Genomic DNA, 19,981 nt, shown 5'->3' on the forward strand with positions numbered 1-19,981 from the left:
TCAAAAAGAAATGAAAAAAGGGAATATTTATCTCCAACAAGAAACTGTCCAGTTTCAACCTAAATAACAGGGTTTTTTTGAGTAGTCATAGTGAGACTGTGAAATTCAGTAGCATCCCCACATATTGTGGCAGTTTTCGTGAGGTGTTTATTTATTTATTTATTTACTTCCCTCACACCCTGCCTTTCCCCCAATGGGGACCCAAACCAGCTGGCATCATTGTCCTCTCCTCCTTTTTATCGTCACAACAACCCTGTGAGGTAGGTTAGGCTGAGAGGATGTGACTGGGCCAAAGTCACCAAGGGAGCTACCATGGCAGAGGGGGGATTTGAACCTGGGTCTCCCAGATCCTCGTCTGAAACAGGTTAAAAGAGACCTATGAAAGCTCTCCTAATATCCACAGCAAAGGTCTGGAGAAGAAAAGAGGAAGTTTCTTCTTCTCTATATGACAGATTAAGTGGCAAGGGAATAATTAAAGGCATGCTGTTCAGGAAGGATTGTTTTGTTAATACCCAGTGTGATTAAAGTGTTGTTGTTTCAGAACACATAATGTGATGCAAAGTAGGTTTTGCATGCTGTAAGCTACAAGAAAACTAATGAGACTAATCAAGGATTGAGAGAGAAATTTGTACTTTGTTTTGTGGTTGCTTACATTTAATCTTGTAAAAGGAATACATTGCTCCGAGCAAACGGAAAGCAGTTTTAAAAAATCTGAAATGGATCAAAAGCTCTTTTTTTTTTTTTTGCTTTATTTTGGCATTACTATTTTTTCATTCAGTGACTACATATGATAAATGCCCAGGTTCATTGAATACCGATATCTTGAGACTGACATCAGTTGAGAGTAATTCCGTTAGCACCAGTGAGATTACTGTGGGAAATGCAGCTTGAAAATCTTCCACCTGTATGAAAAGATATTTTACCAGTCTTATTGGTTTTACAAGAAGCCTGAATAGCCCTGATTAGCCTGATCTCATCAGAGCTTGGAAGCTAAACAAGGTCAGCCACTGTTAGTACTTGAATGGGAGGCCACCAATGAAGACTGGGATTGCTATGCAGAGGAAAGCAATGGCAAACCACCTTTGCTCATCTGTTGCATTGAAAACTCCATGGTCCTGGTGTTGGCATTACACTTGAAGGCACACATTTAATTAATTATTGGTCTTACAGCAGTAATATGTAAAAATTGCTGGAAATTTGTCAAGGCTGGTTTATGATTGTAAAGACAAAAAAGGGAATGCATATGACATTTTGTTTACTTTAGAGAATTATGGACATTGTGTAGCTCACAGAATTATTTTAAAATTTATTATTTTTTCAAATTACCATATAATAAACTTTGTCCCAGAACTGATGCTTATGTCGATAACAACATTTCTCTCAAATCCCTTTGAGCCTTTTGTCCCCGTTTGTCATAACATGATATTCAGTGTCATTCCAACTGTATCTAGCCTTATGCCAGATGCTAGCATTTGGATAGATCAATTCGTGATCACCTCAGAAGCTTCAAGCTATCCCTACCAAGTGGAGATCTTATGGTTCCAAGCGCAGAAAAAGATGGAAATCATCCCTGAACATTTTAGATGAGAGGCTGCATTCTTAGAAAACATACATTAAATCACTGAATCATAGAGTTGGAAGGTGCTATACAGGCCATCTAGACCAATCCCCTACTCGATGCAGGATTACCCTAGAGAATCCCTGACAAGTGTTCTTCCAGCCACTGCTTGAAGACTGCCACATAGCAGGAGTTCACCACCTCCCTAGGTAGCTGATTCCACGGCTGAACTACTCTCACTGTAAAAAAAAAAAAAAGTCTTAATATCCAGCTGGTACCTTTCTGCCCATAATTTATAACCATTATTGTGAGTCCTATCCTCTGCTGCCAACAGGAACAGCTCCCTGAGCTCCTCTGAGTGACAGCCCTTCAAATACAACTAAAGAAAAAGGGGGGAAAGAAACTCAGCCTAAAAGTGAGGTGAAACCGAAGGGGTTGAGCTAAATACTATCTAATGTAACAACAAATAAATATACTTTTATTGTATAGTGCGCACAATTGTATTTAAAAACACAGGGCCTAAAATGCAGGCTTCCTAAAAAGCACAAAGAATAAATGTTTACAGATAACAAACACATACACAGTTGATGCTAAGACATAAAATGACCAAAATCTAACTAGACATGTTTCGGCCTTTTAGAGGCCTTCCTCAGTGGTCATACATACACAATTTCACAGTACACATCCTGACATATACACAAACATTGTTCAAGATAAAAAATAAAAGCCTTTTATTCTGTGTGGCTTTATAAAAAATATAGTTAGTCCATGTGTCCTATAACAGGGCTTTCGGCTCACACCTTGTATATGATACCCAGCGTATCAGGATGTGTATTACATCAACTAACATGAAGATAAGAATGGCATAGTCTCCTACTACAGTCAGCTAATAAATCTGCCATGACACTCTGGGAGAAGAAAAGGAGGATGGGAAAGGGAGGGGCTGTAAGGACGGAGGGAGCCAGGAGAGATTAAAAAAAGGGAAGCCAGTTTTCCTTCCGGGGAGGAGTAGACTACCACTAGCATGCCTATTCCAAAATACAGAAAGGTCCCAAGTACGGAACACTTCTGGTCCCCAGCAGTCCAGGTTAGGGTTACTCAACCTGTGCTGCCTGTTCCCAATGCGCTCTGTGTTTTATGTGTTTCTGAATTACCAAGTAATTTGACTGAATGCTTTGATAAGACCCCTAGCCTAACACTTTCTTGCAACAGTGATGTGAAATCCAAGCTCCAGCTTCAATTCAATAGGTGGAATTCTACCTTGTTTTCCCCCCCAGACAATGTACATGCCTATATAAAAGTTATACAGGATCTATCCAGAAGGATCCAGATTAGCAGCCTTGCCCCTCTCTAATCGTTTTATATTCCTTTCTACAATTTGTTCCCTTTTCTTTCTGAGGAGCTCTCCTGGCACATAGTTTAATTCAAGGGCTGTGAATTTAGTAAAATGGTCAGCTGTGATATCTGTATTCAACAGACTGTACAATGTAGGTGTCAGCTGTTGGCATATATCTAAGGCCCATGTCTCCCCATGGTTGCAGTTCAGATCTCTCTTACAAATGGCTCACATATATTGTGTTTCTGTGGTGAATAAGGTGAAAGAGGGCTGCCATGTGCCGAGTCATCTATTGTACTTCTTGTAGAGGTTAGCTGTTCTTTTTCTGAATTTTAGAAAAAGATACTGATCCTGTCTGAAACTCAGTGGCCTGAGAATTAATAACATATTTTAAAAATGGTAATATAGTTGGAGGCCAAGGATTATGAATAACTATAGTAATTAGAAAATAGCAAATAATTCTTCTGATTCACCATAGGCAAGTATATCTCTTATTGTATGAAAGTCAAATAGCATTCTGTTTAGCTCAGACACTTGAGTTTAAATATGGAAGGGATAATAGAAGAGATAATGTGCTCTTTTTAAAAAATCTTTATTATGTCTTATATAACAATCCATTTTAATATAGTATCTATCTTGCATCCAGCTTTCTTGAAGTACATTAACCTTAAAATTAAATACAGAGGTGAAGAAGGATACAAGGGTGTGGAGAAAGCTCTACGGAAAATAGTTTCATGGGGGAAGGGGAAGGTTTTTTTATTTTTATCATTATTATTTTTTAAAATGCCAATCCAGGCCTAAAAACAATACACCGTATATAAAATGTTGCAGAGGGAAATGAGGAGAGGAGGACCAGAATGGAGAAAAACCTCAGCCATAACAAGGGGAAGGGAAATTTGAGAGAACAATTTTACTATTCAAAAGTTGTTTAAGGTGGGGGGTTTTTTCCCACTGTAAAAATTTTCTTTCCGTCCCATTTTCAAAAACCAAGTCAGGTAAAGCCAGCTCATAAAGGAAGCAAAAAAAAAAGTGTTATTGAACTATCTTATCATGTTTCTAATTAAGTGCCTTTGACGGCATTTTTTTCACAAAAATAGTTGAAGAAAAGCATGCTTTAAGAAATATTTTAAACTTTTGGACTCCAGAAGCCAGTCTACCACCACTGTTTTTAATTAGTAATGGATAGGGTTGCCAACCTCCAGGTACTAGCTGGAAATCTCCCGCTATTACAACTGATCTCCAGGCGATAGAGATCAGTTCACCAGGAGAAAATGGCCACTTTGACAATTGGACTCTATGGCATTGAAGTCCCTCCCCTCCCCAAACCTCACCCTCCTCAGGCTCCACCCCAAAAATCTCCAGGTATTTTCCAACACAGAGCTGGCAACCCTACTGATAGACCTTGCTGGATCACAACCTTTTTTTTCTGAATCTCATATTTTTCTTTATTTGGATTTATTTTCCATTTTATGCTACACGTGGTTGCTTTAGCCATCTGCTGTTGTTGGTTTTGCATCTTTTGCATCACTCTCCTGGTGGGATGATTTTGATGGTATAATTTGGATAATGCCCATTGATCTGAAAAGCAGGGATGGGGGGGGGGTTATTGTAATTAAGAAAGCAGTCCTAGGTAGGTTTTCTTAGAACCCTTCTCAAGTCTGTTCAGTGGTGTTACTAAGGATGTGTACTTCAAAAATTTGCATTTTAAATTCATGTTGGTATTTTAGAAAGGCCGTGATTACTGTTATCCTGAAATTTCAGGAGTGTTGATACCATTTAAAAGGTATGCAAGCACCGGGTCATTACTGACCCATGGGGTGATGTAACATCATGGTGTTTACTAGGCAGACTATGTTTACAGAGTGGTTTGCCATTGCTTTCCCCAGTCGTCTACACTTTACCCCCAGCAAACTGGGTACTCATTTTACTGACATCGGAAGGATGGAAGGCTGAGTCAACCTTGAGCTGGCTACTTGAAACCACCTTCTGTTGGGATCAGACTCAGGTTGTGAGCAGAGCTTTGACTGCAGTACTGCAGCTTACCACTCTGTACCACAGGGCTTCTTTGGTACCATTTAGGGAATACATTTTTTCAGGTTCAGGAATACTAGGTATTGGTACACCTGGCATCTGGACTTTGGAGGCTGTTTTCAACATGCAACAACAGAGTAGATCAGGTCTCAGGAGTCTGGACACCAGGTCTACAGCCTGTTGAAAAAAGTGGTGCTAGACCTGGCATATGGAGTTGAACCCCAGGGCTGTGAGTGTTAAGTGCCATCAAGTCGCTTCCGACTCACAGCGACCCTATGAATCAAAGTCCTCCAAAATGTCCTATGTTTAAAAGCCTTGCTCAGGTCTTGCAAATTGAGGGCTGTGGCTTCCTTTATAGAGTCAATCCATCTCTTGTTGGGACTCCAGGTCTACCCTTCTCATTAATTCCAATGGAAGCCAAAGTAACCTGGGGGAAGGGGGTATAGGAATCCTGAAATTTCAGGAGTGCCTTTTATTGTTGTGGATATCCCTGAGCAGAAATAAAACAGTGGATTTTGGGAATAATTTTGGCTCAGAAACTTCCAAATGCACACCCCTACGGTTTACTACCAGGAAAGTGTTCTTGGGATTACACTGTAAATCTCTTGGCTGCCTTTTCCCCCCCAGGCTTTTACAATATATATGTTTTAGTATCAGGGAATTTGTTTGTCAGGAGCATTTACATGCAAATACATAATATTTCCAAGTTAAAATGAGTCATAATAGTTATGTGCTCATACATCAGACATCAAGATTAAAAGACCCAGACTAATTAATTCGAACAACAAAAGATGGACAAGTATTGAATAACCAATTTCCCAGTTAATGCTATTCAGTTTTCACAAAGAATATCCTTCTCACTTATCAGAGCTGCATCTTGCCATATCTATAATCCAATCCCAAATAGCAATGCTAATCTAGTAGGTATAACTCACAGGATTTTCAAGTAAATAAAAATAATTCCAAATGATTTTGTATCTCTTGAATACTATGATAACAGAATAGGGGACAAATTCGCTCTGTTCCAGCATTTGGAATTACCTGAGGTTGTATTTAAATATACCGTTCAGCAAGCATAGATGCAGCACTTATGCCAGTGGTAGAAAACAGCAAGAGTCCAGTAGTACCTTAAAAACTAACAAAATTTCTGGTATGGCATGAGCTTTTGTGAGTCACGACTCACTTCTTCAGATTCAGCTGTGACTCACGAAAGCTCATACCCTACCAGAAATTTTGTTAGTCTTTAAGGTGCTACTAGACTCTTGCTGTTTTCTACTGCTACAGGCAGACTAACATGGCTACCCATTGTGATCTATCTTATACCAGTAGAATAGCCCTTCTGTTGGCAGAGCAGAGGGGTGATTTTTGCCAATTCCCCTGTCAGACTGCAGGCCTCACTTCTCTGCCAGAGCTGTTCATGAGAGTCCCCTGACCCCCGGGAAAATAGCAGAGGTCTCACTGGGTGACAGTGGAAGGAGGAGACAGAGAAGTCCCATTTTCTTTAGGATAAGAAGAAAATTAATTTATATTACAACTCACAGCCCATTCCTCACCTTTTGGCCGCCGGGGACAGTGTGGCTGAGGCACTGCCGCAGCGCCTCCAAACCCGTTTCCTGGGCACTTTTAAAATTTTAAATGGCGCATTTTGCCCCATAGAGAACAGCGCAAGGAATATTCAGCACAGTCTGAATGGGTGAATGATAATGAAATTAACAATTCCAAATCATTGGAGGCAGATCATTTAATAAACATCTCAGGTTTATAGGTCTGAACCTTTCTTTGTCACTATGGCTTCTTTATAATCCTTTTCTCATGTAGAATTGGCATCTGCAGGGATGTTTGTATTACATATTACATAGTATACCTTCAGACTGATCCATCTAGCAGAACTGTCTGTCCTATGTCTTATGAATATAAAGGTCTTTCTTAACATCTGCTACTTGAAACCCTTAAACTGAGGATGCCAAGGATTGAATCTGAGATCTTCCATATGTGCTCTGAGCCATTACCCATCTTCAGTGACTCACAAGTGCCTTTAGTCACGACAAAGTGATCCAAGACAAAACTTGAGTTGCTTTTTTATAATCTTGACTTTGAGAGAAGTGGGGAAGTCTTATCCTCAAATAAGACTCTTCTATCTGAATTGAGTCTTCAGTACAAAGACATAAATATGAAGATGTCTTTAAAAATACATCCTGTACAAAAGAAAAACGTTTTAAATTTGTACAAGTTCTACAGTTCATGTCATATGCTACATATGTCTTCTCATAAAACACTTACCGGCTTTCACCTTCTTGTTTCATTGTACATGGTGGTAAGATGCTCTGCCCTTGAACTTTTAATTGCTCACGTCTTGTCTGAAGCATGAAATCTAATTGTCCATATAATCAATGTAACGTCCACACATCTTTGCATTTTATTGGTGGTCATAAAATTATCCAACCCTTTTAAAATCTCAGTGACCCAGTGGAATCAACTAGTTTAGTATACTTAATAATATTTTAAGTTTTTGTAATGCCCTATAACTTTGTCAAGTAGCAGAGAATACCCTTTAATTTCAGTGTGCCTCCATACTTGTGACTGCTTGCACTATGGTCTTTTGCTTTTTCTTTACCAATGAATATGGTTTTGTTTTTGCAGGCTTGCTCCCTCTAAGACATTAACCTTCATTCATCCTATATTCTCAGCTTCCTGCAGAGGTTAATAAAAATGTCAAATGGTACACAAGGAAGCCTAAACACGCACATCCTATTAGAACTTGTGATGCACTATCAGTATTAAATCAGCCTAGTTGCACAGCACCTTTAGTTGCCTAATACTTTGGAAGCCAGCATGGTGTAGTGGTTAAGAGCAGTGGTTAAGAGCAGTAGACTGTAATATGGAGAGCCAGTTTTGATTCCCCACTCCTCCACATGAGCAGCAAGCTCTAATCTGATGAACCAGGTTGGTTTCCCTGCTCCGACACATGAAGCCAGCTGGGTGACCTTGGACTAGTCACAGTTCTCTCAGAACACTCTCAGTCCCACCTACCTTACAGGGTGTCTGTTGTGGGGAGGGGAAGGGAAGGTGATTGTAAGCCAGTTTGATTCTTCCTTAAGTCCTAGAGAAAGTCGGCATATGAAACCCAACTCCTACTCTTCCTCCTCTTCCTTCTTCTTCTTCTACCTGAACCTTGTTGTAGAAGTACTAGCTGACACCAGAGGTAGTAGTAGCAAAACATCCTTTCTGGATACTATTATACTGTCATCAGCCACCCATGGTATTTGTGGCGTTCTAACAGTGTGAAAAGTCATTATTTAATAATACAAAGAGGGGTCAAACAGTTGTTGAATGTATGATGAGCACTACTAATACACCATTCTAAAAAGACTTTGAGCTGTTACCGTCTATGAATGAGATACATTATAGTAAGCCTATATTTTAACATAGGAACTGAGAAGCAGCACAGATTCTACTTTAGCTATGTAGTTCCACTCACCCACTCACTGTTTAGGAATGTGCAGTGGCTTTTAAAAAAAAACATAATGAAAACTACCAGAAAGTTAAAAGGGCTAAATGCCTGCCTAGTTCCAAGCTACTGTGTATGCCATCCCAGCAACAATATGTATACATGATTTTTTCTGTTTTTGTACCAGTGCAGTTCGATATAGAATTTCTTGAACAAAAACAGCCTAATTCATCCTTCAATTGTATGTTTAGCGTTTTAGCCAAAGGTAACTGCATGAATTGATAAAAGGCACAGATGTTCCTTTTAAAGATAGTAATCTGTAATCAGTCCTAAACACAGTTCCTTGAATATAACTTCTGTCTAAATTAATGGGACATTTCCCAGTAAACATTGTGAGACCTGATTTGAAAGACTCAGAAAGGCAAGGGAATAGTTATTTAGTCAAATAATTGCTTACATATATGAAAATATGAACTGGATGAGCATTTTCAGAGATGGTTATCTTAGGTAATAAGAAGTCCAAAGATCCCCTTTCACACCGGCATGTAGCACATGAGGAATTAGATTTATTTAGACATGTAATTAAACATGAGGAATGAGACCCAGCAAATTACTGGAACGTCAGCCTTTTATCACTCCAATTACTTGTTGGGGAGTAAGTTTGTGTAGGGTGAAGGAGTGTGGAAGGATAATGTCAACTCTTGGGTTGCACATGTTAACGAACAAGGAGAAAATGGCCTCCCCTTACAACAGCCCTAGAGATAGTTTAGGCTGAGAGAGAGATGGGTCTGTAATCGCCTTGTAAGCTCTATGGAAGAGTGGGAATTTGAACTTGGATGTTCCAGGTTCTAGATTGATACTCTAATCATGAATCAGGGCAAGATGCAATTGTCTCTGCGTATGTACATAAATTATTCGAGGGCAAGATAAAAATAGTCTCTTTCTGTGTGTGCGTACATACATACACCAGCACTACCCCTTACATATTTAATTTAAAATGGTTCATCACTTCTGTTAACTGTAAACGTTTGATGAGATCCTGCTTTCTTCCATAAAAAGAAAAAGTCAATATTTCAATAAGATGATGAATTAGACTGGTATATGATTGATTGTTTGATACTACTCACACACATACAAGTGTATCTTCAAATCATATATTAGGATTCTGCTTCCTTCAGTAGCAACAATATTTAATTTTCATTAAAATAAGGTTTGCTATATGCCGTTGCCTTCTTTTTGCCAGGGTTAACAACACTTATTAAAATGCCTTTATTTAAAAAATGGTGGTATTCACATATATAGTTTTCCAGTACTGCAGATATGATATAAATGAACGTGCTCAGAAGCTAGGCCATTTTAGCATTCCTATAACATTGTAAAGGCAAAGAGACTGCAAAAAATTATGTTAACTGTAATAACTCCACAGTACCCAATACCAAAACAGAACATAACTTTATTAGAAAATAAGCAAGGCCTATTCTGGGCCCTGCTAAGATATAACCAGCCACAGCCAGCAACCAACAGCACAACTGAAAAGTGAAACTAAAGCAAAAGCTTTTACCTTAAGGGATTATGTTAAAATAACTATACCATGCAATAATGAAACGTCAACAAATTCACAACTGCCCACATTATACATTAACAAAAGCTCTAAATGTATGAACACTTCGTTACCGATTGAGGACATTTTTGCATAGTCTTAAAAAAAGCACACAATCGGATTCATTTTTACTGCATTATTGTAAACTTGCAGAACAATAAGAAATGGATGGTAGTCAAGAATTTCAGTAATGAAATTGTGTTTTCCAGTGAAGGTTAGGATAAAGTTCAGCAATTTTATATTGTGAAAATGTTATATAATGTCCTTTCTTATGCATGGGAGGAAAAAATAGTCCCCATAAGAGAATAAAAGATGTACTTCAAGATCCTTCAACATATTGTTCGTGTACAGTGCTGTCAAGTCACAGCTGACTTATGGTGACCCCAGCAAGGGGTTTCCAAGGCAAGCAGTTAATCAGAAGTGGTTTGCCATTGCCTCCCTTTGCAGAGTCTTCCTTGGTGGGCTTCCTTCCAAGTACTGACCCTGCTTAGCTTCCAAGAGCTGATGAGATCGAGTATACCAGGCTGCCTTCCCTCCCCTTCAGAGCCAGGAAGAACTGAAGGCTGAGGACTCTACATCAGCCCAATTAAATAGGGAAAGGAAGGACCAGAGTGAAAACCCCGTACTCCAGGTCTGCCTGGAGCTCTGCCCCTCTCCAGCCTGCCCCTGCAAGCTGATTGGTCAACCAGGGCTGCTGCGAGGCCCCCAGCCCCAATGAGCCTTCCATTGCCGTCCTGAAGCCTGCAAAGAAACCTGCAAAGACACCTTTCCAGCTGCTACCCTGGATTAACTATGCAGAGTTTCTCAGAAAGAAGGGCAGTGGGGGAACAGGGACAGAACATTACTTGTCTAACAACTATAGCAAGCTGGGTATAATAGGAACTCAGATGCTTATCAATGGGTTATATGGTTTTTCTGCCAGCAAACTTGAAGCGAAGAGAATTATACATCACATACAATCAGCGGGGAGGAAGATTTCTCGGATGGAGCCATTGAATGGAGTAATTGAATACAACCCAATATGTTATTCTGATACTGGATGATAGTGGATCAGATCCATTCCTGTCTACATTTTCTGTCACTAAAAAAGGGGAGCTTCTTACTGAATCCTTCCTTCTGCTACAGATTCCCACTTCATCCTTCCCCACTGGGTGTCCACTGATTCCTATGAGGAAACACTGGAAAAGGCGCTGTGATAGACAGTTGACTGCTGAAGTTTTGTACTGATCTGGGAACCTTGATTGACAGGGGGTTCAAAAAGAATTCTACTGTTGGCAGTTAGAGGTTGACAGTTGAGATCCTGAGTGAGGGAAATGAAACCAGTAGTCCTTACCTGAGGAAGATAGCTTCCAGGAAAAGGGGATGATCCCTATCAAGTTTTAAAGAAGAAAAATTGGAACCTATGTGTATTGTACCTATCTGTACAAATTTTAGAAATGTTGTATCATATAAGCTTAGGACTGCTTATCTAAGGAGTGACAGTCAAGTGATCTCTCTCAACAGTTACAAACACCTGTCTGTAAAACCCAACAGCTACATTCTTATAACAGAATATCTATTGCATATAGTTATACCAAGTTTCCTTTATTCCTGTTGCCTTTTCTCCGGGCAAGGTTAAACCCCAAACCTCCCTGATAATCAACCAGATCATTTCCCAGAAAGAGAAAAACAAAACAGTTTTGTGTTAAGAATTCAAATCAGCTTCCCGTGTGCCATGTTGAAACTTATATTAATGTAGGGTTTCTCGGTTCCTCATCTTTCTAAGTTTGGGTCAGAATACAACTGAATAAATTTCATATGTATGGGTGGAAGTTGGAGAATCGCCATAGGTGCATAGCAAGCTGGAGCAGGATGGAGGTCAGAAAATCCTCTGTGCTCATGTAATATAGGATCCAAGTCATTACTGCAAACTCTTTATAAGAAGCAGCCATAATTTCATCTGCTGACTCATTGCAGTGGTATGACAAGTTCATAGGTTATGTTTATCTCATTATAATTACATCCTTTTCCTTGATTTCTTGAGTGTATTTTAAGTCAGTCCATAATTTAACAGTTGCAGGTGCAACAGTATACCATGTGTTCATTTTAAAGTTAAAATTATTGCATGATCTGACCCTATTCAGAGCCATTATAAACATTCAGTGAGTTATTTGCTTTTTTTTATAAAACTTGTGTTCTTTTCAGCAGTCAACTAAAATTCTTTTATGATCAGTCCATCTCTCTTCCTCTTCCATGCAAATCGGCATCAAATGTCCTGGCTTCGGTCCAATAGACCAGTACTGATTTGTAATAAATAGAATGGCAGCAGGGATGTTGATATGAGCAGACACGGAGGTTAAAATAATCTAATTATTCAGTATGAATCATTCAGCTTGGAATACTTGCCATGCACAGTTGGACTCCTTCATTCTTTATAAATATCTAATGTGTATGAAATCCATGCTTTTTATCTCCTTTTATCTTTTTTATCTACATAGCAGCTTTTGTCTTACTAGTGAATAATACTTCAAACCCAACCTTGAGAATCTGACTTCTATTCAATTGAAAAGGAATGGGGTAAAGGAATACTTCCCCTTTTCCTCCATTTGAGGGGGGAAATGAGAGATTAAAATTAATAGAATTAATTTATCAGAGTCACAAATCCTAGCAAGGTATTACGTTTGGACAACTATGTCAGGGTAAGATTAATGGCTCTTTTGCTCATTAGAAGCTTGGGCTTTTCCTTTGTTATAGGAGCCATTCTAAGCCTTTTCTGTCTGGCCATATAACAAGAGAGTACATGACCTTGAAAGCCAGCTGTAACCTGCATTTAAGGAGGAAAAATAGTCACTTTCTAGTTTTATTAGTGGTGTGGTAATGAAATTTCTAAGAGTATGTGATTAATGTATGCGATTGTTACCAAATCATACTTTATAAATTCACCTGATACTGTCACCATTACATCTCCATTCACATTTTATGGGCCTTGACTGTAAATCAAGCTGTCCCGGTGATTATTTAATCCTTACACTATTCTGATTAGAAGAGTTGCACATTGTCACTGAAGGAGGTGCCAAGATCTCTTCTGAGCTACATAAATGCTTTATATACAATGTCAAGGTGGTTTTCGTTTTGTCATCCCCCTCTGGATTGACAGTTTCCAATCTTGCCCATGTAATGTAGACAGTAAACGCATTTGGCATAGAGCTGTCTAATTTCTCCAAGTTTTGTCCGTTCGCTGCTGTGCTGAAAAGTAGATCTCAAAGCAGTAGTGTAAAAGTAGTACCAGGTATGACCCGAAGAGCAATATTGCCCTGTTTCCCAACAGGTTGTTGGATATAGATTAGATAAACATGGTAAAAGGTAAAGGTAGTCCCCTGTGCAAGCACTGGGTCATGCCTGACCCATAGGGTGACGTCACATCCCAACATTTACTAGGCAGACTTTGTTTACGGGGTGGTTTGCCAGTGCCTTCCCCAGTCATCTTCCCTTTACCCCCAGCAAGCTGGGTACTCATTTTACCGACCTCGGAAGGATGGAAGGCTGAGTCAACCTTGAGCCAGCTACCTGAAACCATCTTTCTTTGGGATCGAACTCAGGTCGTGAGCAGAGCTTGGACTGTAGTACTGCAGCTTACCACTCTGCACCACGGGGCTCCTTAGATAAACATGACACTGGTTATATATTTAACTCACAGATGAATTCCCTTTTCCTCCAATTGCACATGGTATGTACTTTCACCATTGATGCAGCGTAGTGTTTCAGGTTTTATTGTGATGTGTAACTTATGTTATAGGTCATTGTTTTAAAATTAGATTGTGTTCTTTATATTTTTCAGTTTTTGACTTTGTGGGGCATCCTGAGTTCCTCTTTTGGTTGAAGGTTAAGGTTGCCAGCTCTGGGTTGGGAAATACCTGGAGATTTTGGGAGTGAAGCCTGAGGAGGGTGGGGTTTGGGGAGGGGAGGGACTTTAATGGGGTATAATGCCAAAGAGTTCACCTTCTAAAGTGACTATTTTCTCCAGGTGAACTGATCTCTGTTGCCTGGAGGTCAGTTGTAATAGTGGGAGATCTCCAGCTACCACCTGGAGGCTGGCAACCCTGTCCACGGTGCAAAAGGATTTTTTCCCCACAAAAAATATACTAGTAGTTGTTCAATCCCCTGCAATCTCACCTTCTAGGATTCTGTAACTTCTCAAAAGCTTGTGGTGTCCCATTTCTCCTCTTCTCTGCTTAATTTTTTTGTTTGATTGAGTTAGAATTACCTTTACTGACCATTCTTCTTGGAGCATGCTCAGGTCCTTTTTGGATGTTGTTTCTGTGGTTAAATAGCAAAGCCATGTTTTTTTTTGGGGGGGGGGGGTTTTGAATACTTGGGAATCTCCTGAATATGTAGAAGCCACAGGCTTCTCCATGGGTGGTTTGGCTTTGTTGTTTGACAGCTAGACCACTTTATTGTTAGCTGTATTGAAGAAGTAGAGGAAAATGAGATATGCAAAGCTAGGTTACAAACTTTATTTGGCTCCAAAAAAAATGGTTGTAGTCCCTCTGAAAACACAAAACATTAGTGACTTGTAGTGATTCACTGATTTCCCAAGAGTTACAGAAGAGTAAGCATAATCTTGCACGCCCACTTTAACCTCACAAGATTACAGATTGAAGACCAGACTCTGCCAAAAGCACAACAGTTTCTTGGGGGCTTACATCCTTGGGCTTTTGAACAGGGATTTCTAACAGGGAAGCTGAGCTTGGAATTGGTGCAAGAGACAAAGCATGTGTCTGGTTGCTGAGGTTGTGTGGTTTCTGAGCTATTTGGGATGTGTCTATGAAAATATTCTTTGAGCTATTTGGGTATATCTGTCTGAAAATCTCCCCACACATGGTCCTGCTGGAAAGAGCTTCTGCTGAGTGAAGGGAGTCAGCTGACTGCTATCATCTAACTCCAAGGGATTAGAAGTCATCCCATGCTGGGTGACTTCAACTACCTTCTTGCTTATTAATAGATAAGGGACTGTTAATCTGAAATGTCATGAATTGAACAAAGAGTGACTTTTGACCCAATATGTTGTTTTTTCTTTTTCTGCTCTTAAAGGGAGGCCCAATCCAGAACAGAAAATCCAAACGCTGCCTGGAGCTTCAGGAAAACAACGATAATGAATTTGGATTTCAACTTGTTCTACAGAAATGTTCTGGCCAGCGTTGGTCTATCACAAACATCCTGAAAAGCTTGCCATTGTAATACGGACTCAGAAAAGCGTTCTACTCAGTCCTCTTGCTACTGTGTAGCAAATGTTCGCAATGTTGCCTGCTGTACTGTATTTCCCTTCCCCCCTAATCTTTTTTGTGCGAGTGAGTGGGTGTTGGATTCGTGGGCTGAAAATAGAGATTTTTATTTCATAATGACATTTTCATGGCATTTATAGAGAGATGCTGAATGACAGGTGACGGTAAAATATCTTAAAATATTTTGCAACTGTAAATAGGGAACAAATGGAGAATATTTATAACAGACATTAAAATTTTATTGATATAAAACACGCATGATGCCGTCTTTGGCAGATGAGTTTGTTGTGAGCCAAACCTGAGACAACCTATGTGACTTGTGAAAACCAGTGTCTTCTTTTTTCCTGCTTCTTGGGTTTCATATTCAGGCTTAATGCTCTAGTCTTTACAAAACATGGGACATACCCTCCCCCCACCAGCCACACACTGAATATGTTTTACATATATGCAGCTTTGTCTTTAAAGGATCAGGAATACTTCTGCCCTTTCAAAGTTGCAAGTGACTCCTGTATATTACACACTCATCTGCAGACTATTACGCTGTACCCAAAAACGTCAGTATCCTTTTGCCAACCTCCAGGTGGGGCCTGGAATTCTTCCAGAATTACAACTGATCTCCAAACTACAGAGATCAGTTCTCCTGCAGAACATGACAACTTCAGAAGACAGCCTATATAGCATCACAACCCCACAGAGCTCACTCCTGTCCCTAAATTCTTCTGACCCCAGCCTCTACCTCCAAATCTCCAGGAAGTTCCCAAGCCAGCGTGGCAGTGATAGTATCCTTCCAACCACCAACACTATTGCAGAATTCATGTGTGTGGGCAGATTAACCTTTGAGACAAACTGTACCTAGTTTAAACATACACATGAACATTCGCATGAAGCTGCCTTATACGGAATCAGACCCTTGGTCCATCAAAGTCTATATTGTCAACTCAGGCCGGCAGCAGCTCTCCAGGGTCTCAGGAGGGTTCTTTCACTTCACATATTTGCCTAGTCTCTTTAACTAGAGATGCTGGGGATTGAACCTGGGACCTTCTGAATGCCAAGCAGATGCTTTACCACTGAGCCACTGCTTCTCTTTGTTCTGGGTTTCACTATTTGCACTGCAGTAGGACCTAAGGGATGCACTTTACCCAAGGGATGTACTCATGTGGGTGTGAAGACCCACGAAGAAGCCATTATTGCCGTGGCCTAAGTCTCAATTTGAAAAGTAAAAACAAAAAAATGTAAATAATTCTTACAATACTTCTGTGACTTGGGAAGATGATTATATCCTTCTTTGAAAAAGGTCCACATGACCTAGGCCCAATTTTCTAAAACAAAAAGATTGATCAGCATCAAACTGAGAAATTGTAATAGTAGATGGCCTTGAGGTGCCAGTCTAATTGACGCAATGTTTCTTCTCCTCAGTTACAGAGAATGCCACCTCTTGTTAAACAAGTCATAAAATATGCCTGCAGCCTTCAGCGATAAGTTTTTTATTATGATTGAAAAGCTAATGTACAAGGCCTCAGCACTTCAGGGAGGAATTGAGAAAATAGGCTGTTCTCCATGCAAAATGCTACTTCGCCACTTAGGTGGCAAGAGTTTCATTAGCGTTAATGATACAGACTTGGAAAAGCCCCCATGATCACAACTTAGATGTACTCTGGGCAAAAGAAGCATTTGCTGGAGATTCATTATTCCGTCATTCACTTCCAAACTCTATGAATCAAATGCTAAACTTAAAGCAAAGTTTCCACCTGTGACATATAAACAGGCCTTGCTCTGGCATTTCTTGCCTACTTAGGGAGGACTGGTCCCCACTGTGGAATCACTAAGAAGCATCTAAAGGACTAAAAGTGAAAACAAAGTCAGCCAACAGCCTGTTTTTAAGTATTTTGAAACTAATAATTACAAAAATGGGGGAAACGCTGCATGATTCTGCTCTCTTATCAGAGGGCACATATTCAAATCGTTGGGAAAGACACCAGATTTTGTTTCTTTATATCCTGACACTTGGGAACAACCAGGCATTGTAATTGGGGGTTGGAGGGAAAGAAAGCTCCCTTTACTACTGAACCGAGGGGGAAAATAGTACACATCTTGGTAGCATTCGACACATTTTGCTCAAAATAATGGGACTAAATAAAAAGGTGTTTTGAACTCATTGAGATGAAAAGTGCAAGAGGCTTGTTAATTAGTATTACCTATCAAATAATGCTGGTAGATTTTCTCTCCTTTGCTGAAAGTTGCCCTTTAGTACTTAAAAAGAGAGAAGAATCACTTCACTTTTAATTGGGACTTACAGCAAGGTCTCCAACAAAAGCATAAACTCAGTTTCCCTTTTCCTTTTCTCCAAAGCAGTGTGAATTCTGCATACCTGCCTAGCTCATTTATGACTAACCAGTTGCTGAGCAATAGAATCTACAGAAAGAGAAGACTGTTTTAATAGCTGGTGCAAGGACATTCTGCCACATTTGTCTCTCTTTTGCCTTTGTTGGTATGCAAATGACCTTACCTTTTATTATTGCACTGATTCATTTTTATTATGCGTTTGTTACCTCAAGTGGCAGTCATAGGAGTTTTCGGCGCTTGTAAAAATGCCAGGCTTCTTCCTGTTCGCAGCATTAGACGGTGCTTAATGGCTGTTTAACAAAAGCCGGTTCACCATTGAGCATGGAGGGCCGCCAAACATTCGCTTGAAATTGCAATACGCAAGGGCGTTCTGCTTATAGTGAAACTCTGACTTGCCAGGGGCAGCATGCACATGATTTAGCCTTTTTCATGCCATTGCAAACCGATGAGAAAAGCCTACCAGAAAGATACCCCAGCATGAGAATAAGAGCTGACTTCTGTAAGCCTTAAATTAACTAGGTATGATATAAAGGAGCAGGTCAGATTGGTCTATGTAGTTCTGGCAGTGACAATTCCATTGGCAGGATCAGACCATTGATCTATATAATTGTATATAGTCTAGCTATTCTGAATGGAAGCAGCTGTTCAATATTTCCCGTTCTATTGCTGCCTAAAAATTTTTTAAGTAGAGATGCCAGCCATTCAAACAACAATCAAGCTTAATTCTCTTTCATGATTATTGAGGCTTTAGATTATTAAAGGATCACAATTTGCAATCACTGAATTTCTAACTTGGTGTCCTAATTTAAGAGACCATATTATGAAGTGCAAAATCTTTGGGGCCTTTCCAAGGAAGTAATCAGTATCATTACTGACCGTTACATAACATCAATACCAGTTTTCGTAACCCCGAGGCCCCATCAAACGGGTTCTTGTTTGCCTGGACTGGGATATTTATCTCTATTATGTACAAAATCACATGTTGAAAATAGGGTATTTAAGGTTTCAGAAAGGTTGTTAATGTGAATGTCCATGGTGTCATGGAAGCAAGCATTCCAATTTGCAGTCAGTCTAAAGTAGGGATGTGCACCAGAAAAAAAAACAACTATTTTTCAGACCTGGATTTCAAGGAGGACACAATTATTGGTATTCTGGGTTATTTGGGTCCTAAATACCAGTTTGGTATCCAGATTCAGGTTTCTTTCGAGATTCCGACATTATTTGGGTCCATTATTCCCTATGGGGAATGTTTCCAGGAGGCTGTAGGGGGGCGTTTTTCAAGCAAATGGCAACAAAATTGCAGCAGAGTTAATGCTGCCTGTCCACTAAAGACCCAACAAGTTTCAGGTACTTGGACCAAGGGGTTCAATTCTATGGGCCCCCTGAACAAAGTGCCCCCTATCCTCCATTGTTTCCTGTGTGGAAAAAATCTATGCTTTCTCCAGGGCAAAGAATAGCCAAACACATAAGACTGAGTAACCACTGGGCAAAAACCTCCCAATCCAAAGAGAACCAACAAGCCAAAGAATCCCAGCAGAACAACAGGGCAATGTGGCAAGCCCAATAGAATCAATTTCAAATCAAAGAATCTAGACAAACAAACTGAAACGAGGGGGGCACTGTTGCAAGCCCAACAGAACCAATGTCAAAAAAACACAGAAGCCAAGCAGAACCCAGGGCTGACATGGCAGCAAGCCTAACAGAAACATAGCCAAACCAGAGAATCCCACCGGAATTATCCTGGCAAGCCAAGGCAGACAGACAGACCTAATGAGGCACTGACACAGAAAGTCTCTCTCACACACAGTAACATCACTTCCCCAAGGGAGGCCTCAGAAAGCAAGAGGGAGGGGGTTTGGGATAGTCAAGTTCTCTCTGTGCAGTCTGCAGCTTATTTCATCGCTGGCTCGGAGGGGCCCAAAGACAGAGCTGCAGCTGCCCTTCATGAGGTGCTCTTATTCTCCCCCTCTCCCGTAAAGAAAAAACACAACAGCAACATTACAGCATTCATGTCAGCTTCATTTTAGGTGTTCCTATAGGTCTGCTTGTTTAAATTGTTATACTTGCATGTGATGTGTCTACTGTTTTCCTATTTTCCTGCAGAGTATTGTGCTGAGAGGTGCTGACTCCATGCCCCACCAAGCAGCATAGCACCTAGAGTTCAATTAAAAGGTTTTGTTTTATGGGGGGGTTTTGGAACACCACTTGAAATGCAAATTTTATATACTGCTAGTTGAATTGGATAACTTCCTGCTGTTTCTTTCTAATTCTGAGTGTAAATTTTTAAGTTTGGGAAAGAGCATTTCCCCTTGACTTCCCAACACATACTAAGAGAGGATGCAGGCACAAGCATGTGCTCACTTCACTCACCCTTGAGTCTTGAGATGGGCCGCAAGTTGATCTT

At 40.1% G+C, this 19,981-nt stretch overlaps 1 protein-coding gene across 1 annotated transcript in view; it reads left to right on the plus strand.

Annotated features, from left to right (window-relative positions):
- GALNT18 (polypeptide N-acetylgalactosaminyltransferase 18) overlaps positions 1-15,453 on the plus strand; it is a 362,192-nt gene extending 346,739 nt beyond the window's left edge. The window contains exon 11 of the mRNA XM_056851671.1: positions 15,044-15,453. Coding sequence (XP_056707649.1) covers positions 15,044-15,190 — 147 coding nt within the window. The 3' untranslated portion in view covers positions 15,191-15,453. The remainder of the gene's footprint in view (positions 1-15,043) is intronic.
- The last annotated feature ends 4,528 nt before the right edge of the window (positions 15,454-19,981 follow it).

This window comes from Euleptes europaea, chromosome 6 (genome assembly GCF_029931775.1).
Source record: "Euleptes europaea isolate rEulEur1 chromosome 6, rEulEur1.hap1, whole genome shotgun sequence".
Taxonomy (NCBI): Eukaryota; Metazoa; Chordata; class Lepidosauria; order Squamata; family Sphaerodactylidae; genus Euleptes; species Euleptes europaea.